Source organism: Lepidochelys kempii, chromosome 3 (genome assembly GCF_965140265.1).
Source record: "Lepidochelys kempii isolate rLepKem1 chromosome 3, rLepKem1.hap2, whole genome shotgun sequence".
Classification (NCBI taxonomy): domain Eukaryota; kingdom Metazoa; phylum Chordata; order Testudines; family Cheloniidae; genus Lepidochelys; species Lepidochelys kempii.
Genome location: NC_133258.1, coordinates 174784186 through 174808538, shown reverse-complemented (window position 1 = coordinate 174808538; position 24353 = coordinate 174784186). Strand labels below are relative to the sequence as shown.

The window sequence follows — 24353 nt, the reverse complement described above, 5'->3', positions numbered from 1 at the left end:
AGGCTTTCACTTTAAAGATTAAATGAAATGCTCATCAAACGCACAGAAAAAAGCCTGTGTAAGAATCCAATTCAGTAACATGTGAACTCAACAACTGCAAGCAAATATATTTTTAAACAAATTAGTCAACAAATATTAGTTCTTCCATCAGAGTCCAATCCTGCAGGGTGCTAAGTGTCCTCAGTGGCAGGTGTCATTGATGTCAGTAGGAGTTCATGCTGCTCAGTATTTTACTTACCCCAAGACCAGAGTTCTCGGTGTTGCCTTTTCCCTGTAATAGCAATAACAGTCCACAGATCTGTGCCGAAATCTTAGTGATGCCCTCAAAGCTTTTAGTGATGCCCTAACTCTTAATGCTGGGTTTGGGCCATAAAATGTCTTTCAATTCACAATTAAAACATACTGATTTGTAGGTTTTAAGCCTGTGTTTCGGTTCATGGTATGGGATCTCAACCAGCTTTAAAATTTATTTCTTACAAAAGCACATACGTACATCTTTAAATCCCCTGTCCTCTCACTGGTATGTTTGTTGCTGGACTGTCTCATTTATAAGCTACTACTGTCAAGATTATGTGTTTTCTATGAAAAGCTACTTTATTACTGAAAAAAAAAAACAGCCACGTGGGCAGAAGGTTTTCTTTTCAAACAGAAGTGTTAGTGTTACTGTAAGTACTAAAACAAATGACCTGGGTAAAATCTGATATGCACAAGGATATGATCTCTTCAGTTCCCATTTCATTTTTTTCCTCAGATGCACCAAAAAGTTGCAGTTTACTATTGGACCCTGCAGTGAGATACGAGATAGAGTTTCCATTGAAGTGCACCTGGAGTACACAGAGCACATCTTGTTAGAAACTAAACTAACCCCTTTAAAAGCAGGAAGGGCCTGCTCCTGAAAAGCTTACTCTCACAAGTAGCCGTTACTTATGTCATAGATCCTCTGAAGTGTATCAGGGGATATGTGACCCTTAATGGAATTACTCATATAGAGTGCGTATGTGTGTAAGGATTGCACAACTGAGGCCAAGAGCAGGGCAGTTTTTCGAATAATGAGCTCTCTCCTTGGTGGAACATTACACATGCTCATTGCAGAGAGCACTGAAGTTGCATGGCACACACCACCACTTTTGAAATGTGTCAAATCAGTGGGACACTCACTGGGTATATCACACACACATTCACTGTTGCTAGCAGAATTTACAAAAGACTCAATCCCGCAAGGTGCTGAGTGCCATCACAGTCAATGGAAATTTCCTTAAATGTATATGGTGTAAATAACTACCTTTTTAGGTAAAGATGTACTGCTAATTGAATGCCAGCATTTAGGAAGCTGATACGATATTCTAAAGGGGAGCAATGTTATAATGTCAAAGTGTAAACAAATCACAGCATTCACTGAAATACTGCACATAGTAACTTAGGGCCAGATTTGTAAAGGTACTCAGGAACTTAAAGATGCACATAGGTGTGTAGTGGGATTTTCAAAAGTGCCTAAGCTCCTAACTCCAATTAATTTTAATTGTAGCATTAACGGGATTTAGTTGCATAAACATTTCAAAGTGAAAATTGACATACTAGAAACAAATATTCCCTAGCTGAGTTTTTGCCACTGGAAAACCAGATATTATTTTCTACCTGTAAAACATTCCATAGCAAGCCCAGTTCTTCTTTACATTACACCTTTGCACCCATAATGAATTCAAAAGACAAGATGGCAAAATTGAATTTAATATTTAGAGGAAACCCAGTTAGACAGAACACTAAGGAAGTATAGCAGTGTACTATGTTTTACTAACCTTCAGCCAAATATTTTAATAGATTCCACCTAATATAACTGCAATGTTAAAAATTACATGCAGTCCAGGGCATAAGGGTGTGGACTTAGACCTAGGAGACTAAGCTCTATTCCTGTCTCTGCCACTGGCTGCTTCGGGGAAGTTATTTTCCGTCTTTCCATCTCTGTTTCCCCTCTGACCCTTAGTCTAAATAGACTAAGTTCTCTGTCTCTTACTACCTATTTGCACACTGAGCACAATGGGGCCCTGATTTTGGTTGGGCTCCCTACATGCTCCCATAATAATACAAGTGTGGTTATATAATGCTTTAAATCATGCTTCAATAAGTTCCCTCAACAAAATGACAATTAAGGATGGAATTTTCAAAAGAGCCTAAGAAGTCCCACTGAAAGTGTTAGGCACTTCTGAAAATCCCATTCTAAGACTCTTTCAGAACCAAGTCTGTAAACAGAGCTGCTGTATACTTTTATCAATGGCAGTGCTATCAAATATTAGCAAGCACTGCACACTAATTTTGTGCAATTTCAGTACAGCAATTTGTCTTTCCTAAGATTTGTTATTCAATTAATTGCTTTCCAATTTTCCTATAACTTTTTGTTTGTTTTGCTTTAAACCGTTTTCTTAATATTTCAGGACAAATATGTATTCGACCGTGAAAATAAAATTATATCTAAAGCCAAGGGACTAACAGATCTCATAAGAACTGACTGTAAAAGTCACTCATTTCAAGAGGGGAGAGACTGCTGCCATCACCATGCAAATGCAGATAGATATGGGACCACATTGTGATCAGGGCCCCATTGTAAATCCAAATTAACTCAGTTGAATTCAGGATACATTTTAGGTGATCCATGATTTTTGTTCCAAGGAAAAGCAAATTAGTTTCCAGCAAATTGCTTTGGAAATACCTGCTTGCAGCCTATTTCTTTTTATAAGAGATTGTGGTTGTTTCAGTGCATTTATCATCATTACAACAATATCACAGGGTAGAGTCTAGCCTCTGGCAATCAGATGATCTCATGACAGTTTTCAACCAGATACACGTATTTATATATTAGTCATGTATTTCAGAGAGAGATCAAAGTAGTCACCTTGGCGTCTGAAAAGTCCAATTCCTCGTGCCAATAAAAAATAAAACCCATCTTGACTGTTTAAGTTGTCTTCAGGTTTGCAAGATTGTACCATAGCAAAACCGATTCCCCAAAGAACTTTACCAGGGATGATGTATGCTAAAACTCCAGAGCCAAGTCCTTTTAGCCTTACTCACATGAATAGAAAAGGAGGACTTGTGGCACCTTAGAGACTAACAAATTTATTTGAGCATAAGCTTTTGTGAGCTACAGCTCAATAGGCACATTGACTCTAATGGATTTCTTGAGTGAGTTAGGTGAGTAGGCAGGATTCAGCGCCAGCTGTTAATACTGACGTACATTTCATTAATGTATTGCTCCTTTTATGTGAGATTATATTTTTGGTTACCTTTTTCCTTCGTTGACCGCTGTTAGTGATCTTATCTGGAGTGACTCCAAGATCTGCAAGTACTTTAGCTATTCCTCTAGCATCCACTCCGCAGTTTGGTGCCACATTTGTTTCACAGCGTCTATGTACATTCATCTTGCAAACTGCAATGAAATGTGTGGTGGGAAAAAAAAGTTTTTCAGTAAACGAAATAGACATTTATTTAAAAATATCCATTTTATTTGATTCCAATCAGATCTTCCAGGATCTAACATTTCTTTTAAAATATAATTCTCTTTCAGTAGAGAAGAATTTAGCTGAATTTGCAACGGCACATAACACACTAACATAAAATTATGAGTCCATGTCATTATTCTTAAGAATATAACAATAAAATATTAAATTTAACAGAAAATTGAAAATAGTTTTCGACATGGAACCTCAAGCTCCACGCATTTGGACACACACAATGCAGTTACTCTGGTAGTGGCCTGCATAGGCTGAGCAACACGTTAAAGTGACTGGGCTAACCTCTACTTTCAGTTACACGCATGATAACCCAGAAATAACTCCTTTTACCTTCAGTACAGTTACTCTGGATTTACACCACAGCAGTTTGGCCCATTTATCTCTCCTACTTATATACTGAATTTTACTCACTGCCTACTTTCACTTCAGCATATCCAACAGGGTTTTTACCACCATCTCAGCCAAAAAGGTGCTTTCGAATATGTTATCCAGTGTGTTTCAGTGGCTAGCGCCATGGGGTCCTGATTCAGGACTAGGGCTCCTAGTCATTACAGTAATACAAATAATGACAATTAATTATTATTACTATTATTATTAAGACATTGATAAAAACCTTAAAGAATATGCTGAGTTCATCATGGGTCAGTGAACAGTGCTACTCCTCAGGGCACTTCTCCTGCTCCTACTGAAGTCAATGGGAGCTGCATCAGGCCCCAGGACAGTGACAAGGCAGCCTTTACAACAACAACAGAGAAAACGAATAAACCTGCAAATCTCAGGGTACATGTTTCAACTAGAAAAACATTTAGAGCTTTGAACTAAGCCTAATCCTGCTCCCATTGACTTCAAGGAGAGCGGAATTAGGCCTTAATCTAGCTCTTTCTAATAAACTGCTTACAGTAGCGTCTCTTCATCTGGTTTACTCAAGATTGCTATAATCCAGCATCACACTAACAAGCCAAGTATTCAAGTACCTGGTTTTAATTTTTATATGAGGCCAACAACATAATAAAATTATCTCCCCCTTTGGATAATTATGCTCTACACAAGATACCCTGATTCCCTCTCCCCCCTTCCCCCACTAATGTCTCTGTAACTAGCATGTTAACATGACCAGGGAAGTCATGTAGTTTCCTGGTTACTCAGAAAGAAAAAAAATAGTAAAGAATATGGACTTAATTAAAAATAAAGTGGATTGGATTTGTTGGGAGCCCACTGACACGTCTGAATAATTTAGCCTTCAGCGCCCTCTGGTGGAACAAGATACAGAGCATGCAAAATTACAAGTGTTGTCAGGCGCTAGATGCAAAAGATTATCTCACTTTAAAATTCAATTGGTCAAATTCCTCCCTGTATCAACAGAATTATACAAGGCAGGAATTAAGCCCAGTCTACCACACTATTTTCCTATTACTATCTTAACCAACATCTAGTCCAATACAAGTTACACTGCACAGCAATCCTGTAGAAACAGGTGGTCTGTGTGCTCTGTGTATTTAGCAGCAATCCTGAGCACTGCAGAGAGAAGGTAGCTTTGAAGTTCCAGTACACCCCCTACTCACAGGAATGGAGCAGAAAGGTCTAGGAAGAAATCCTTATGTGCTTGTGTGTCTGTGATCGAAAACATAGCTGGTAGGTCAAACATTTGGCCTATGAGCCTTAACTGTGTGCCTTTAAGAGCTGAACTAGCTGAAATGAAACAAAGCAGAAAATTCTGTGTGTTCTCAATATGTAAGGTTATTTAAACAGAGAGAGGAAGGGTAATAAGCAGTCTGAAACAAGATAAAAGAAGAGCATTTCTTAGGAATAAGCTTTTCATTGAGGAAGACAGCAGAGTGTGCTTAAGCAGGCAAGTTTCTGGAAAGGTGAGCATTGATGGGCACTAGTTAAAAGAAAAACAGGAAGCACTACTCTCCTGCTGAGAAGCAACCATTTCCGGTTGTAAATTTTAGATTTCTTGCAGGTCGTGGTGCATTTTTACAGGAAACAGTTTTATAAGAAAAGCATGAAGAGAGGAATGAAGACGCTATATGCTGAACCATTATTTATACATGAGCACTGCATGTGTACGTGTATTTACTATTCATTACATAAAAAGGAAAACACAGCCACGATGACGATGATGTGGTGGTGGTAGTGGAGGAGGAGAAGAGCCCAGAATCTAAGGAATTGAAGCTTAATTGTTATAGAATGGAAAGAAGATGGTGGATTGACTATAGTTCTGACGGGGAAATGGCAAATACCAACAAGACCCAGATGAACTGAAAAGGGTGGTCTGAATTTCCCGCCAACAGAATTAAGGTGACATAGAAACATAGGGATGGCAATAATAGGAAAATAATGGTCTTAGTCTTGCCACTACCCATCACTCAATGCTCCAGGGGAGGTTTAAGCCTCACAATGCCCCTTATCGTGAAACACTCTGCCATGGGAGAAATTTCTTCATGACTCCAGCTGGTGATCACCTCATGCCCTGAAGCATAAGGACTGGCAGCTCCCTAATAATTTCATTTTTACCCAGTGTAACTGCAGATGATATTTTTATTTGTAGACTACAACGCCTTCTATGTGTCACCCTTAGCTCCTGCTCTTTGGAAAATCAGGCAGTAAACTTAATCCTGTTTTTAAATTTACTAAGATGAGTCTGTCAATTTATGGAAGATACAGTCTCTGTAATGTGAAAAAAGTTTTAAATTTCATTAGATATTAATTTTTATAAGTTTGGCATGAGCTTCAAGCCATAGTCCATTAAAAACCCACGACAGATTATTTGATTCGCCATTGATCCCAAAATGCTATTACCCTGTAAGTATTTGGACAAACTTTACTTCCCCTTTCAGAACAACTAACTATCTGTCTCAGAGGAATCTAGTCCTTAAGGCTGCCTCATTACCAAATGGAAATGTACATCCTCCTTCAGCAGAAAAGAAGCCCTGCATTACCCAATCTAGCCGCCACAAGGAGATCTGAGGCCACCTCTTCCCTGCCAAATCACAAATCAGCATGTGTCAAGGAGATTAAGGATGAGCAGCCAGTTCATTTCAGGTGCATGATCTAGCTTGGACTTGGGGTGGGAAATAGATGCACAGTCCAACGCCTGTGTTCCAAATATTGGAAAAGGACACAATCAACCCCATTCTTTCAGAATTACCATGGGAGGGAGCAGGCTAGCCTCCACATAACATGGTGCAGCCAGACACACAAAACCGTTTTTCTTTCTTTTTTCTTGGCCTGGGACTCAAGTTTGGTCTTGCATGGTAAGGCTCAGCCTTCATGAAGATATGAAAGCAAAAAATAGTAGTGTATAATTTCCATCCTACAGGAATAAAAATATCCAAGAAAAATTGAAGGGATCCAAACCTTCATGCTTCTGGGCATATGTCAACCTCTAACTAATCGGATTAGGAAGAAATATTCCCTGTGGGAAGGATATTTCATAGCTACCTACTGCAGGGTTTCTTGCACCTTCCTCTGAAGCATCTGGTGCCAGATGTTGTCAGAGGCAAGACAATGGACTAGATTCTGATCCATGATGGCAATTCCTATTACCCTATGCTGCCACTTGCTTTTTACTATTAACTGTACCTGCTAGAAAACAGAATGACTTAGCAATAGTCACATATTTTCTTGTTACGACAGGCAAGCCCTTCCCAAACCAATGCACTGGCTGAGAAACATAGCAAGTCTCTAAAGTAGAGGTGGTTCTCCTTACCTTTGCATTGTAAACCTTGTCTCAAGAGACCCCAGAGCAATGAACCGCAGTGGTCACAGAAGGTGGGCACTTTGTAATTATGAATGCTGAACTTGTGAGGCATGTTGACACTGAAGCGCTGGGAGCCCACGTGCTGGAAAAAGCAAAGCACCACATATTGAAATCCCCTTCGCTTCTAATTATTCGCTTTTATCGTCAATGTGAATTAGGATCCTGCTATGTTTTGAAAAGCACAGAGGTGAAACAAGATGAACTAGGTACATGTTGGTGTAATCATCCTTTTAAATGGGTTTATTTCCCCACAGAGTGTTCCACCTCTTTCTTTCTTTTTTTTTTTTTTGTTGTTGTTGTTGTTCTTGGTGTTCAAAAGATCACAGATAACTGATGGTGCAAAGACTGCAGTCTGCTTCCAAACATTCCTTGAAATAACAACTGCACAGCTATCAGCAGAGATCTCTCCATGTGAAAGGCAAGGAAGTTGCTCCCAATTGTTTTGAGAGCAGGCATGGGAGGTGCTAGCACAGGAGAAAATTAAAGAAGTCACAATCCACTTGCTTTTTAATATGCCACTGGTCTTTAGATTGGTAAGACGAGAAAACAAGGTACTGTGAACAGAGAATCCACAGTACCATTAGCTACTGATTGAAGATCATCCATGAAAAGTTAAGGGTGCCCACTGCATAGCAAAAGATTTATTTCAATGCTTTTTCTCCCTCTTTCCTATTACCACTGGCTTCTCTCCAGTGGGCTAGCACCCCACTAAACAATGAGAGCATCGTATCAGCAGTGCATCTAAGCGTCCACTAGTCTGGAGCCTGGGAACATAAATCTGCTCAGGAATTCATATCTCCTTGTGGACACTGCTCAAAATCATTGTTAGCCAAAACACTGGTGCAGCAGGGCTATGTCATAATCCCATGAAAGAGATCATGTTCTGGAGCGAAAGCACATCTGCTCCCCAGATCAGGGGACAGAATATTCACTGCAGAGGTTAACGTGTTGTTCTAATCTGAAACACACTGCAAAAATGGCCCTGGGGAATGCCAGCAGCTGGTGTCTCAGTGACATCCACTTAGTGTACAAGTAAAATTCAGTTAGTGTACAAGTAAAAATAAATAAATAAATGGAAGATGTGGGGGGAGTGTATCCCCCACCCATAAGTGCCAGGACTGCAAAATCAGCCATTGGCAGACAGTATACTTTACAGCATCTTTTATGCTACTCCAAATTATGTGGAGGGGTGGAGGCAAATCTGGCTGGCCTGGCCCATAACTGCAGAAGCACAAAGGTGGTTTAAAACCACCTCTACACACCCTTTCTATTCCCCAAGTTACAGGCTATGTCTTCACTGACAAAAATGGTTTGTCTTACCACGTAATAATCAATGCACATTAGCTGTCCTTCTGTAAAAACAGAACGGAGACAAGGCACTGCAGTTTTACTGCAAGGTAAACTAGGTGATCTCATCTAATTACCTCACATTAATATGACAAGGCCATTGGTTCCATTTAGGATTGTACAGCAAGATAACTAGCACACATTAGGTTTCAGAGTAGCAGCCGTGTTAGTCCGTATTCGCAAAAAGAAAAGGAATACTTGGGGCACCTTAGAGACTAACAAATTTATTTGAACATAAGCTACAGCTCACTTCATTGGATGCAACTTATGCTTATGTTCAAATAAATTTGTTAGTTTCTAAGGTGCCACAAGTACTCCTTTTCTTATCACAGGTTAATTATCTCACTGTAAACACGCATCTTTGGTCAGTGCAGACAAAACCATACTGTGCATTTGTTAGCCACAGCTGAGGATCTGGGTCCATGTTTGGAGTGAGTTTTTTGTCTTCTTTAAAAATGTACATCGTTTGAGGTGGGAGTCCTGTGTTCTTTTATATTTAGAGCAGTGGTGAGTACTGTTGGTAGATATAAATAATAATATAATCATTTCCAAGCTTAGTAAAACAGTTTATTTCGTTATCAGCAGACATCATTTGCTTAAATATCTGGTAACATATACTAGATAGATAGATAGATAATCCCTTTTATATTATGCACAACATTTCTCCACAGCTGTGAAGTAACTTAGAAAAACTATTAACTACACAGTAACTGGTATAACCTCTCCTGTGTTATTTTTTAACTATGGGCATTATTCAATGCAGAATATTACGTTTTGCTTTTCTTCCACATTTGGAAGCTCTGCATGCAGTTAGAGCAAGCCCCCTGTAAATAATTTATGTCACCTCTGGGCACTCTTTTATGTTAACATAGGATACACAAGCAGAGTCTTTATACTACTGTTAGCTAACGAATCACCCACTTTAAATGCAATTGGGAGGGAAAGGGTCTGAACCTGCTCCCACTGCATTCAATGGCAAAACTTCCATTAACTTCAATGGAAGCAGGATGGAAACAAAAAAGAGTTTTGAGATGTCAGAGAATTTTGGTTTTGTCTAACACTTGCTAGCCAGGAACAGACTGCTTTACAATAATTCCCAAGTAAATGGAGCTGTTACGGTGATTTGTCATTCAAGAGTAAATGTTATACTATGTGGAAACCTGAAGGGTCCGAACAAACTCCATATCTTTTTGTTGATTAAATGGAGGAGGCGGTAGTGACATGAACAGATAAAAAGATTTCTTTTTTATCTAGAGCATTTATTTTATAAATATTTACCTCGTCATGAGTTTCCTGTTTCTTTAAACCAGCACACTTAGTTATTATAAGCTCATGGCATCTCTTGTGGACTACACAAGTGCAAACTGTAAACAAAAAGGGGATGAAAGGATGAGTTTTCATGAAGACAGTTTTTAAAGTAAAAGCTTGAAGTCAAAAGGCTAAAACACTGGATCCCTTTCCCTGGGATATGAAAGACATAGGCTAAAAAAGCCCAGATCATCAAATTGTTGTTGGGAACATTTTTGTAGTCATGTTGGTCCCAGTATTTGAGAGACACAAGGTGAGTGAGATAATATCTTTTATTGAATCCACTTGTATTGGCACTGCCCCGGAACATTTTTAGTAGTTGGTGTGCTGAAAGCCAGCCCGCTTACCCCTGACCACCACCACCACCCCCGAGCTGAGGCCGGGAATAAAGCTCTGGGTGCGGGGTGGCAGCCGGGCGCCTGGGGCTGGCAGCCAGGGGCTACAGTGGGGAGCCCATGGATGCTGCAGCACCCCTTGCACCCATAGTTCCCGCACCTATGTCTATTGGTGAAAGAGACAAGCTTTCGAGCTATACAGAGCTCATCTGCAGATCTGGGTTGACTTGAAGATCTCAGTGTAGGTTGAAAGCTTGTCTCTTTCACCAGCAGCACTTGGTGTAATAAAAGATATTACATCACTGGTCTTGTCTCTAATGGATCCATCAGTGTAACTTAGGGAGCCTAAATACCTTTGAGGATCTGAGCCAAAGTGACTTGTGATTTTGGGTGTACAATTTAAAACACCTTAAAGGGTCCTGACTTTCAGAAGGTGTATTCTTTGCACTTTCTGAAGATCAGGACCCTTTAAGGGACTCTCAGGATGGGCAACCAAAATCCAAGGCACCCAAAGTTACAAACCATCTTTAACACTCTCAGCCATAGCTTATTTCTGTCACTGGATAGCAGCTTATATAAAAAAAAACCTCATTATTTGTTTAGCACAGTCAATGGGATCAGCACTATATAAGACATGAAGATAAAAACAGCCCCTGCCTAAAGAGCTTTCATGCTAAAAGAAACAAAGGCACGTGGGATTCACTGTACAATCAGAAAAAAGGAAGAAGTTAAGTTATTTATTATTACTAATAAGAATAAATGAAGATTTCCCATTGTTTCAGCAGGCAAAAATGCTTTGTCAAGAACCGGGGTCAGTTACATTTGAAAAAAAAGGAACAGACACAGTAGACAAATATCTGCAGATACAGCAGATGGGATAATAATTATAAGGTTATCAATCCATTGTTCTCCAGATGATGAAAAATTGTCCTCCATGAAAGAAAGAGTGGCTATTCTGATCCTGGCTACTTTTGATAACAAGACACTGAACCAGATGGACTACTGGTGTATTCCATTATAGCAATTCTTATTTTCTTATGTAAAAAAGTGTCTTAAAGTTTTTGTTACAATGAGAAAAACTAATCTTTTTAACTCTCTCATAACTGAAAAATAACAGGTTTCAGAGTGGTAGCCATGTTAGTCTGTATCAGCAAAAAGAACGAGGAGTACTTGTGGCACCTTAGAGACTAACAAATTTATTCGAGCATAAGCTTTCGTGGGCTAAAACCCACTTCATCAGATGCATGCAACGGAAAATACAGTAGGAAGATATAGATATAAAAACATTTGTAGTGATAATCAGGATAGCCCATTTCAAACAGTTTACAAGAAGGTGTGACTAACAGTAGGGGAAACTATTTTCCCATGCTAATTTTCCCCCTACTGTTACTCACACCTTCTTGTCATCTGTTTGAAATCGGCCATCCTGATTACCCCTACAAAAGTTTTTTTTCTCCTGCTGATAATAGCCCACCTTAATTGATTAGTCTCGTTAGAGTTGATATGGCAACCCCCATTTTTTCATGTTCTCTGTATATATATTTATCTTCCTACTGTATTTTCCACTGCATGCATCTGATGAAGTGGGCTTTAGCCCACAAAAGCTTATGCTCAAATAAATTTGTTAGTCTCTAAGGTGCCACAAGTACTCCTCGTTCTTTTTGAAAAATAACAATGCAGCTTGCTCAAACTTTCCAAAAATACCATCTTTGGCAGAGACCGAAGCAGGAAAAATTTCATCCCCCAACTGTTTTGAAAAGTTATGAGCATAGGAAATTAGAGGTAAAAATGGAAACACTTACTCAATCTTAACTGTAACATTTGTTACCGGTAACATCTATAATTATCTAATCTAATTAATTACAGTATTTTGCCATTAGCACCTCTCATCCAAGGTTCACAAATGTTTAACAGCATGGGATAAAGCTTCCACTTTTGCAAGATCAAAAAAGTGAGAAACGGAGAGGCCAACATTTGCAGAAGTGTCCACTGTGACAATATGGGAAATCTGTCCATGTACAGCTTTTGAATTCTGCTTGCTGTTGGAGGCTCTCTATGTGTATCTGTGTCAGACTGCAATCTCCATTTTGAACATGGGGATTGTTTGTCTTTTCTGATGTCTTTTGCCTTCACACTGAGCTAAAACCCACAGGAGGTGACAGGAGAAATTTATGCACCTGGCATAGAGCTAACAATGGAAGGTCATTAAACCTTGATGGTTGTCCATTTAAATGGAGCACCTTTGGAGAAAGAGAAGGCTGCTGCCCAGGGCAAACCAATTTTTCAAGTCTGAACTCCAAGGGGGAGGTAATTAAGGAATGGATCACCTGATAAGGCTGATCAGGAGATCACATGACAAAATGGACTAGAGGTTGTAAAAGAAAGGGTCTCTCACCAACCATTTTAGAGACAGAGAGAGAGAAACTCCATATTCCAGAGGAGAAACCACATGCAGGAGGGCAGGGGAAGAGGAAGGATCCTGGACTCCTTAAAAGATTCTGACCTAAGCCCAAAGAATGCTCAAGAGTGGTGGGGAAACAGGGGTAGGAAAATGTGTACAGGTATTTTATTGTTTGGTCTAACTCTGTACATCTCTTGTGCTATCTAAAGTCAAGAGTAATTATATTAGAAACCTTACAAAGTCTGTGTTTTATGTACTTCAACTATCACATGTTCCTGGAGAGGTAGATGGCAAACCAGAGTGTTCACAAGGTTGGAGCTCCAGGAAAGTGATCAGCACTGAGCCTGGGAGCCTAGGACAGCTGGGCCATGAGGTTCAACTTAGTCAATACTAAGGAAATGTGCCAAGGATACCAAAGAAAGACATGGTGGCTGGAGCCTACCCAGACTCAGGGTAGCTTAAAAGTACATAAGCCCAGTGGGAAGGACCCAAACACTGCAGCCTGCTCAGTGTCCAACAGAGGGAGCTTTACCAGGGCTGCAACATCCACTAATTTTGGATGGCCAGTGTGAGAGGTCTGATTTTCAGAGATGCTAAATATACACTGATCCTACTCACTTCAGCTGAACCAACCCTAGCTAATGGACACTTTTGAAAATCTGTCTAAGTGACTTGCTCTCAGTCACAAGTCAGTGACTGATTCTGTTATTAAAACTTCATATTCTAATTCATAGTCTTGAGCTCCAACCTTGCTCTTATGTGTGTGTATATATATATATATATATATATATATATATATATATATATATATATATATATAAACACACTATGTCTGATGAGTAGTGCATAACCCTGCGTATTTATACAAAACAGCAACAATATATTAGTATCTATTCTAATTTCTCTCTGTAGATTCTCTCTTACCTTGACATTGGTATCCCTGTTTTCCTATTACACCCCTGTAGATAAGAACATACATAAAGTATTTTAGAAAATGTAAAATACATAGATAAAAAAATCACACTATGCTGTTTTCTTCTTCTATTGGCCAGGTTCATGATTCAATCAAACATTTTCCTGTAACCCACAGCCTGCATGTTTCATCATTGGACTAGTTTTCAGAAAAAATGTGGGAGAAAGGTACATCATATGACTGAGGGAGGGGGGGGCATGCACCATCTGGATCATGTACTTTGTGCATTCCTACTTATGGACGGTTCTCTGTCTACTAAACATATGGAGTCCTAATAAACTGAAACTTGCTTTTGCTGATATTTCTCTTCTGTTTCTAAAATGTTGCTTAATTAGAATTTCTCTTTCCCTGCCCAAAATCGACAGTGTATACAAAATGTATATGTTGTCTGTCTTTTATAATGCTGTATTTATTCTGCAGCTACTTTTGGCATAACTAGACTTATTTAAACCTAAACTCATGACGTGCACAGTGTGAAAACAAGAAAACCTCAGGATGTCAGAACATGGAAGGCCCTTTGTGCACCTTTGGCTGCTGTAATTTCACCCCAAACCATGTCAGATCTTCTCTAGCCTAGCACCCAATCCTGCTCTCCTTTCTTACATGAGTCCAAATGACTTGAGTGTATGTGTCTTCACTGTGATTATGCACATGTGAAAGGCTTCAGGATCTGGCCTCTACTTATAAACTCTTTCAAATAGGGATTTTGAACCAGATTCTGCTTCTTGCTACATTAGAGTAAATCTGGCATAGCTCTACTGAAGTCAGTGGAGTCACTCTAGATTTACACTGGAGTAGCTGAAAGCCAAATCTGTCCCCATGCCTTTTCTTTGTAAAATAACACACATCCGTGCATACCTGTAATGCATAAAATAAATCATTTTTGAAGTGGAGCTCTTGACTTAGTGTTATGTTATGATCTTTGTTAATTCAGCCAAGCCTTTTAGGCTGAAAAGGACATTTACAATGTGGGTACCTAAAGTAATCTAAATAAAAGTGGCCTGATTGTCAAATGTGCTGTGCACCTGCATCAAGTTCACTTGGATATGTGGGTGCTCAGTGCTTCTAAAAATAGGGCCACTTTTGCCTGAATATGAATTTAGGAGCTTAACTTCAGGCATCCGAGTCAAAATTTATATTCTTAATATTAGGCTCATAAGTCTACTTTCAGGCACCTACATAGAACTGGCCTGATTTTCATTGAAGTCATTGAGAGCTGCATTGCTCTGCATCTTTGAAAATCAAACCTCTTTGATCTAGGTGTCTAAATATGTACTTAGGAGCCTAACTCTGGCCACTCATTTTAAAACAAAATTGGACCCAGGTTTGAAAATTTTGGCCAACTTCTTCAGTCCAATGGAGTTGGAAAAATCCTTGCTGATCTACTTAAAGGATACTAACAATATGCTCAGATAAAGCTACTGAAAGTGACTAGGTTTTTCTCTCAAAGGTTGTTTGCTATATTCACTGCTGGAAGGAAGTAGCTCAGAAATGAAGAAGCAGAGTAAAGACATTTGATCGTCTGATAGGATATCTTGGGTGAAATTCTGGTTCCACTGAAGTCAACGTCAAAGCTCCCAATGACTTAAATGGAGGTAGGATTTTGCTCTTGGAGGAGGTGACAATCCCCTTTTCTCGAATTCTCATTCTGGACGGTTTCTGCATGCCAGCTGACATTTTACATCTGAAACACCCTGGGCTCACATCCAAAATATCTGTATTTTCTAGGGGTTTTCTTGATCAAAACTGAAGCTTTTGAAAGCTTCAGAAAAAAAAATTGGCCATGAGGTCTTCCTCCTCATACAGAAGGCATTGAGGATGGCCACGAAAAGAGGGAGGGGTTAGGAAGGCACACAGCCAAATTCAGTTTCACAGTGATTCCACTGACTTTACTGAAATTACTCTGGATTTCTGCCCAAGTACCTAAGATCAGAATCTAGCTCACACTGCTTTAAGTGGTGATTATTAACTGAAAATTTTATTTGTTTAAATTTTTAAACAAGTCATACCACAGCTCTCTTTACTCTTGTGAAGCCTAGCTCTGCAGTGACACTTACAGTTGTGAAATATGAGGCTAGCCAATACTGTAGTGAGTTACAGGAATCAGATCCATTTTAGATATTAGGCCGGTCAGGACTGAGCTCTTTAATCTAGAGAAAATCCCAAATTATATCATTCACACTGGAAGTTTTTAACAGGTTTATGTTATTGTTTGCAAAAACTGATGATGAATTAATGTTAAAGAGGAAAAGAACTAAACTGCTGTACTGCTCTGTGACAGATATGGCAATTTCCTGCAATATCTTTGGGTGATCTCACTGTGTTACGTTTATGTGTCATTGTGGGCCCATGGGGGAGGGTGACCAAAGCCCAGTGAGGGGGCGGGGGGGGGGAAGAGGAGGGAGCTATTAGGCAAATTCACTCAGCTTGTAACATTTCCAGGGAGGTACCACCACCTGGACAGGCTCACATATTCTAGTATAAACTGGATTCTCTAGAGACCAACAGATAAAGAAAGGACTTTGGGATAAACAGCCTCAGTTTAAACTGACTCAGGGTCTTCTTTCTGATCCAGCAAATGGAGAGAACCTTCAGTCCATGGGAAGGGTTGGAAGGACTGACACCTGCCAAGCCTGAGGCTGGAGTTGGGGTGACCTCTGGTAAGCTTTTTAGCATGTGTGTAGATTTTTATTGTTTTTAATACATTTTCTCTGTAATGCTTTCACCTTAAAAACAGATGTGTTTGCTTAGACAGAGCTGTGTGGTAACTTATAACTATAGGCAATTACACCGTTTATATCTTTCACAGAATATGTGAAGTGCAAATGCTGGCCTAGTTAAGCAGTCTGTCTTGCTCGGAATAACACAGTATAGGCAGGGAACTGTGCAGCCTAAAAAAACCCTGGTCAGGAGGAAGAGAGATGAGGGTCTCCATCCGAGAGAAAGGTGACAGCTAAGGACCTGGGAGCTTAGAATGGGTACCCTTTCTGGACTGTGGAGGGGGTCATGCAGGTGGAGTTCCCCTGGCCTGTGACACGCTCTACTCCTTTCGGACTGCTGCAAGACATAATGGAACCTCAACAGTTCAATCCAAAACAGCATGACATTTGCAACAACAACAAAAAAGCCATATGTTGGTTATACCATATAAAGTCTCGGCAGTGCGAACAATATGTTGGTTGTCTAAGGTAGGTGGCCATAAACTTGTGTCCATTGACTTGATGAACTCTGCGTCGTACAGCACCCTGCCGCTTTCTCGGACGCATCCGCTCTCTGAACACACGTTCTTCATTGTCTTTGGGTGCTGAAAAGAAAAAGCACAGGGGGGAAAATGATAAGCACAGAATCATCCCAGACACACATTCTGAGAACCAGACATGCAAGGGAAAAATCAAAATCAAAGTCTTAAAAAAGCCCTGTGTCTGTAGCAGTGCAAGGAAACTCACTTCCACAAAACTTGGTCCAGGCTCTACCACAGGCAAAGCAGGGAGTTATGTTTATTTTTCTCATTTAGGGCCTAACATTAATGGGACACACCTTTTACTGACGTCAGTGGGAGCTGCAGGTTCTAAGCACCTCTTATAATCTAACCCTTTCACTATAAACTCCATTGGGTTGGGTATGAAGTTTTCTTCTGAACTTTGTATAGCTCTAAGCACACTGAAAAGGAGTACTTGTGGTACCTTAGAGACTAACAAATTTATTTGAGCATAAGCATCCGATGAAGTGAGCTGTAGCTCATGAAAGCTTATGCTCAAATAAATTTGTTAGTCTCTAAGGTGCCACAAGTCCTCCTTTTCTTTTTGCGAACACAGACTAACATGGCTGCTACTCTGAAACCTGTCTCTAAGCACACTGCAACTACTTAAACAACTGCAATTCTCCAAAGTCCTCAGATATCTCAATTCCCACTGCCTTCAATAAGAACAGAGCGTGCTGCTCAATACCCCAAACTTTGGGAGAGTTTAAATGCAGAATAAAATTGTCCCAGCTGGTCTTTTTCTCTGAAACAGGCAGGACAAAAATTCCATATCCAAACACCTGGAACTTTGGGGAAGTTCCGATTAGGACCTGAACTTTGTGGTTCTAGCTCTCCTCTAACAACAATAATGTATTCTTATTGATTGTATATATTCCTGAGCAAAGGGAGGAAGTCTCATTAACTAATGTCTGTACAATTGCAAGCAAGTGGGAGCTTTTGCAAATGGGGGAGATGAAAGTTCAAATTATTTCTTCAGATTCAAAACACTTAGAAAGACCCTCCAGGACACCAGGGGCTGTTTTTCAGAGTTGGATTGGAGGTTTATGCACAATTCCCATGAACAAATAAACCCTTCTATACACTGTTTTGAAATCGTAGCCGTGTGTCTCCTCCAGAAGTTGCTGTATCTGTCAGACAATTGTTCTGGATGAATTAGCAGCAAAGAATACCTGTGTTGTGATGTCCCATTATTTATTGTAAAGATTAGGATACAGCAGGTGACTTAAATAAATTTGAATGGATATGTGCGCATTTATCTCTTCCCTCACAACAATCAAGCCCAGCATTCAGAGGTGCACCTACTGAGCCACACTTTAGGCAGAGGTTTACTGTGGAATTCGCAGGGTTTATGACCATTACTTGATCCACCCCCCATCATTCCTGCTGAAGGTAGAAGATGAGCAGATCAGCAAAGAGAAACTTCAAGTAACAGTAGAAAAACTATCTCAGTTCCCAGTAGATAAATATCCATGTCCCCGCAAACCACTCCTTCAATCCATGCTAATTAGCACCCCCTATTGACACACTCAGCAGAGAGCCCAAGGACTAGCAATCTCTTTCTATCTATACTCACTGGCTCTAAATAAGGTACTTTTAAAGCACTCCTCACCTTGGTATCTGCAAGACAATACCTTTGTTTCCACACACAAACCACTTTTATTTCTTCTTTCAGTAGTGATGAATTCTCAAGAGGGCCTTCTCTACTAAATTGAGATCTAAAAAAAAGCCTTTAGCTAAATTTAACCAATGGCACTTCTGCATTCTACAAAACTGGTTACCACCAAGTTCTTTTAGATGCCCAGACAGACACAAGAGTGTATATCCAAAACAGGGATTTAGGTGCCTTACTGCCACTTTAGGGGTCTAAGATCCTCAACCCCTGCTCAACTGCTGTCTAATCCTGAAGGCGCCTAAATTCCCTAGGCACCTAAACTTCCACCAGTAGGCATGCACAAAGCCAACTAAAGTCCTGACATCACCTAGCCACTCGACATCCTAGCTCATGCCTAAACCCCTGCTGGATTCTCAAACTAGGCATTCCCCTGCCTATCTTGCCTGTGGAGCCTGATCCAGGAGATATACTCTGAGCACTCCTAACCTGCACAAAAGACAGCCAAGTGTGAGCAGGCCCCGAATTTTTGTGGCTGGCAGGTGCATCCTGATTACCCAATAGCCCAAAGATTAAAGCAATCACCTGGGATGTCCAAGAGCCAGGTCTGAATCCCCACGCTGCCTGGTTTGGAACAGGGTCTTGAACCCAGGAGGACTCCCACCTCCAAGGAGAGTGCTCTAATCTGTAGGCTATCACATATCCTGGGGAGGGGCTCTCTCAGTCTCTCCTGCTGAAACCTTTCTACTTTGCATAAATAATTAAATACTCATTGGATCAGAGCGAGATAGACTCTTCAACCCACTGGTTAGGGCACTCCCCCAGGACGTGTAGGAGTCAGATTCAAATCCCTGGTCCAATGAATATGTAATTACACAAAGTGGAACAGTGTCAACAGGAGAAATTGGGCATGGGGTTGGGGGGGGGCTCTCAGTCATCTGATGGTCAAGGTATTCACCTGGGATATGGAAGTCCCAACTTGAAGTCTCTACTCCAAATGAGGCAGAGCAAGGATTTGAAAACAGGTCTCCCATACCCCAAGTGAGTACCCTGAGCCATTGGCTATAATGAGGAGTGTGGTCTATTTTTTTATGATAAAGGGATGACCAGATTTAGGCCCCTAACTCCAGGAGAGGGTTCACAGCTGTTAATCCCAAGCAGAGAGAGGTGCCTCCCTCCCCCGCCCAGAGTTAAGTGCCTAAATAGCTTTAAGCAGACCCCAATCCCACTCTTCTGCATTTCACTCCTCAGAAGCTTAGGCAGCTCCTCCTTAGTTTGCTGGCTTCTGTGAATCCCATTCTTAGGTGCCTAACTCTCCCCATCCATTGCATAGGGAGCCTGATTACAGAGGTGACAAATAACTGGTGATAGTGGGGGGGCATGTGACCACCCCATGTGTTCACTCTACGGGTGGGGCAGGCGCATTCCCACCCATTTGCCCTAGTCTCCCCCTTACTCTCTAGTGCCCAACGAGGCCCTGCACACTCTCCCCCACCTCTGCTCCACCTGATGTCTCCACTCCCAGCTGGCCACACAGCGGCTCACATGCCACACCCCTAACCCTGCCCCAGTGCCAACCGCATGCTGCATCAAGCAGAGAAATTGTGACCAAATTTAGGAGAGCGCTGACGTTGCAAAAGCCCGCCATGTGCCTCTGGGTGACCTTTCCATGCATGCGCTGCCGGCCCCTGCCTGTAGGTGCTTCCCCTCTCCCAGTGAGGCAAGGCAGGCAGACGCTGGAGGAGCTGGTGAGGGGCTCCGCATAGCAAGTCACAGCATTTGCCACTAAGAACAAGGAGCGAGCCCAGCTCTTGGAGCTTGGAGGTTGCCAGACTTGGGATAAGTTGAAGAGTGGGGCTCGACGTTGAGGCCCGAGCCACCTGGAGTTGTCACTCACCTCTCCCCACTAAACGTTCCGTCGTGCCTCACAGTTTGAAAACTTCTGAATAGACGCTGTTGCTAAATGGAAGGCAGAAATCTGGGGGGGGAGGGGCACATGACCCACCTCCCCCCCACCCCCATACGTATTGCCTCTGCCTGAGCACCTAACTTGGGGCTTAGGATTCCACCAGACAACAGGGCACCTACAAATTAGTTGTTACAACATTGAGCACTGCAACACTTAAGTCCCTTTGTGGATCTAGCCCAAACTGAGCACTGATGACCCAGGCTTGAGTGTTAGCTGTCATAAGCAGTCAGCATTAGAGGAATGTGTATGAATCAGACTACAGAGTCATAGTCTAGTGTCAAACAGCATTTCCAGTGAGAAGCACTTGATACTTGACATTCCTTCAGTTTCAGCACTATGTCTTTTAATATTATGCTGAAGAAGCACATGTACTTTGGTCCATCATATATTTCTGTCCACTTTTTTTTTTTAATATGGGTTCTACTCCAGTCTATGTTATGAAAACAATTGTACAAAAGGAATGAAAAAAAATCAGAGAACAAATGCAGTCTTCCGTGTCTGTTTTAGACTTCATTTTTTAACCAATTGCTCAGAAGTCGTCATTACTACTGAAAGCTGTAAATGTGAAAACTACTTACTTAGAATCATAGAAGATTAGGGTTGGAAGAGACCTCAAGAGGTCATCTAGTCCAATCCCCTGCTCAAAGCAGGACCAACCCCAACTAAATCATCCCAGCCAGGGGTTTGTCAAGTTGGGCCTTAAAAACCAATAAGGATGGAGATTCCATCACCTCCCTAGGTAACTCAGTCCAGTGCTTCACCACCCTCCTAGTGAAATAGTTTTTCCTAATATCCAACCTAGACCTTCCCCACTGCAACTTGAGACCATTGCTCCTTGTTCTGTCATCTGCCACCACTGAGAACAGCCCAGCTCCATCATCTTTAGAACCCCCCTCAGGTAGTTGAAGGCTGCTATCAAATCCCCCCTCACTCTTCTCTTCTGCAGACTAAATAAGCCCAGTTCCCTCAGCCTCTCCTCATAAGTCATGTGCCCCAGCCCCCTAATCATTTTCATTGCCCTCTGCTGGACTCTCTCCAATTTGTCCACATCCTTTCTGTAGTGGGGGGCCCAAAACTACATGCAACACTCCAGTTGTAGCCTCACCAGTGCTGTATAAAGTGGAATAATCACTTCCCTCGATCTGCAGGCAATGCTCCTAGTAATGCAGCCCAATATGCCATTAGCCTTCTTGGCAACAAGGGCACATTGTTGACTCATATCCAGCTTCTTATCCACTGTAATCCCCAGGTCCTTTTCTGCAGAACTGCTGCTTAGCCAATCGGTCCTGCCCATCAGTTCCCTGAGAGTCAAAGTCTGCTTTTCTGAAGTACAGGGTCCGTATTCTGCTGCTCTCCTTTCTTCCTTTTGTCAGGATCCTGAACTCGACCATCTCATGGTCACTGCTGCCCAGGTTGCCACCCACTTCTACTCCCCCGACCAATTCTTCCGTGTTTGTGAGCAGCAGGTCAAGAGGAGCACGGCCCCTACTTGGTTCCTCTAGCACTTGCACTAGGAAGTTGTCCCCAATACGCTCCAAAAACTTCCTAGATTATCTGTGCACTGTTGTATTGCTCTGCCAGCAGATGTCAGGGTGATTGAAGTCCCCCAGTAGAACCAGGGCCTGTGATCTGGAAACTTCTGTTAGTTGTCCGAAGAAAGCCTCATTTACCTCATCCTCCTGGTCTGGTTGTCTATAGCAGATGCCCATCACAACATCACCCTTGTTGCTCTCACCTCTAAACTTAACCCAAAGACTCTCAAGAGGCTTTTCTCCAGATTAATACTGGAGCTCTGAACAATCATACTGCTCTCTTCCATACAGTGCAACTCCTCCACCTTTTGTCCCCCACCTGTCCTTCCTGAACAGTTTATACCCATCCATGACAGTATTCCAGTCATGTGAGTTACCCCACCAAGTCTTTGTTATTCCAATCACATCACAGTTCCTTGACTGTGCCGGGACTTCCAATTATTCCTGATTGTTTCCCAGACTTCTTGCATTCATGTACAGGCACCTAAGATAACTAGCCGATTGCCCTACTTTCTCAGTATGAATCAAGAGGCTTCTTCTCCTGTACCCTCCTCCTTGTGTTTTGTCCCAGCATCCCACTTCCCCACTTACTTCACTGCTTAGGTCTCCATCCCCCGGTGAACCTAGTTTAAAACCCTCCTCACTAGGTTAGCAAGCCTGCCTGTGAAGATGCTCTTCCCTCTCTCCATTAGGTGGATCCCATCTCTTCCTAGCAATCCTTCTTCCTGGAATAACATCCCATTGTCGAAGAATCCAAAGATTTCTCTCCGACACCACTTGCACAACCATGCATTTACCTCCACAATTCAATGGTATCTACCTGGGCCTTTTCCTTCAACAGGGAGGATGGATGAGAACATGACTTGCACCTCAAAGTCCTTTATCCTTCTTCCCAGAGCCATGCAGTCTGCAGTGACCAGCTCAAGGTCATTCTTGGCAGCATCACTAGTGTTCACATGGAGAAGTAGGAAGGGGTAGCAGTCTGAGAGCTTGATCAGTCTCAGCAAACACTCCTTCACATCCTGAATTTTAGCTCCAGGCAAGCAGCACACTTCTCGAGTTTCCCGGTCTGGGTGGCAGATGGATGATTCCATCTTCCTTAGGAGGGAATCCCTGACCACCACCAACCATTTCCTCCTCTTTGGAGTGGTGGTCGTGGAACCCCCATCCCTAGGACAATGCATCTCCCATGCCTTCTGGTCGACGGGGTCGCCTTCTGATCCGTTTCCTCAGATGACTCTTCCAAACCATTCTCCACCGTAGTACTTGTTCAGAGAGCCTGAAAACGGTTTCTTACCTCTATCTGCATTAGGGGGTACATGGGTTCTCCTCTTTCTTCTTCTGGAGGTCACATGCTGACAATTTTCTTCTCCACTCTGCACGGCCCTCTCTGATCCTTCACCATGCTGTGACTGCAGTACCAAACGCTGACTTCTAGCCAGTGAAACTGTTTTCACACATTACTAGCCCTTTATCAATCAGTTTGTTTTGAAAAAAAGAGGTTTAGAAACTTGAAAATAAGTAAGAGAGAGAATGTATGTGTGTGTGGGAGCATTAATTAGTTCCCATAAAGGTACTTTTTAAAGGATACAGACTATACATCTGGATCTGCACACTATAGGATTTGCTAATAGATATGTCCATAGCACAGCCATTTTAATTGTGTTTTAAACACCAAAGAAGCCTACTCTTCATTATATACTAACATCCTGCAAACATTTCATGTTCATTTTAACAAGACACAAGCATCTGTTGGCTGGCCTATATGACATTATTTTAGTGGTCTCTTTCTGTTCCCAAAAGACAAGCATCCACGTTCCCCACAAACCATCCCTTCGATCTGGGCTAATTAGCATCCTTCATGCAGAGGAAAAGTGGTTGGATCAATCAGTTAGAAATCCCAGAATTCAGGCAATTTTTGCAGCAGTCCCTCTGTGCTACTCAGTGCCTTGGAGAAATGGCAGGAAACCAAATGTTTGGATATGAAATGTTGCCGTATGTAATGCCGTCATACTCTTCAGGAGTCATGCTGCCACTGGTCCCTTAGCCACACCTGCACACTATCCTGCTCTGAGGGCTTCGAGAAGGCACAAAGCCTGAACAGGAGAAAGGTAATTTTGCAACAGTATTAATCTTTCAATGTTTCACAAAAAATATCTACTTGCAAGTAAGAAACTAGATGTTCTGATTGGACATAGTTCATCCACGATACAGCATTTGATCTTCTGTACAGTCCTGACTTCTCTGACCCTTGGCATCTTCAATTTAAGATCTTCTTGTGGTTAAGGCCACAATCATTTACAAGGTATAATGTCACCTACAGTTTTTACATTTTGGTCACTCTAACAGAA

At 41.6% G+C, this 24353-nt stretch overlaps 1 protein-coding gene across 6 annotated transcripts in view; it reads right to left on the bottom strand.

The window, feature by feature from the left end:
* The window catches only part of PRKCE (protein kinase C epsilon), a 519169-nt gene that overhangs the window by 183541 nt on the left and 311275 nt on the right, over window positions 1–24353 (bottom strand). For 4 of the 6 annotated variants that reach the window (XM_073339116.1, XM_073339118.1, XM_073339120.1 and 1 more), the window contains 6 exons: window positions 16775–16934; window positions 13582–13616; window positions 9892–9977; window positions 7216–7348; window positions 3276–3418; window positions 239–271 (listed from right to left, as the gene is read on the bottom strand). In XM_073339116.1, coding sequence (XP_073195217.1) covers window positions 239–271; window positions 3276–3418; window positions 7216–7348; window positions 9892–9977; window positions 13582–13616; window positions 16775–16934 — 590 coding nt within the window. The remainder of the gene's footprint in view (window positions 1–238; window positions 272–3275; window positions 3419–7215; window positions 7349–9891; window positions 9978–13581; window positions 13617–16774; window positions 16935–24353) is intronic. The other 2 variants (XM_073339117.1, XM_073339119.1) reach the window with 1 other exon arrangement.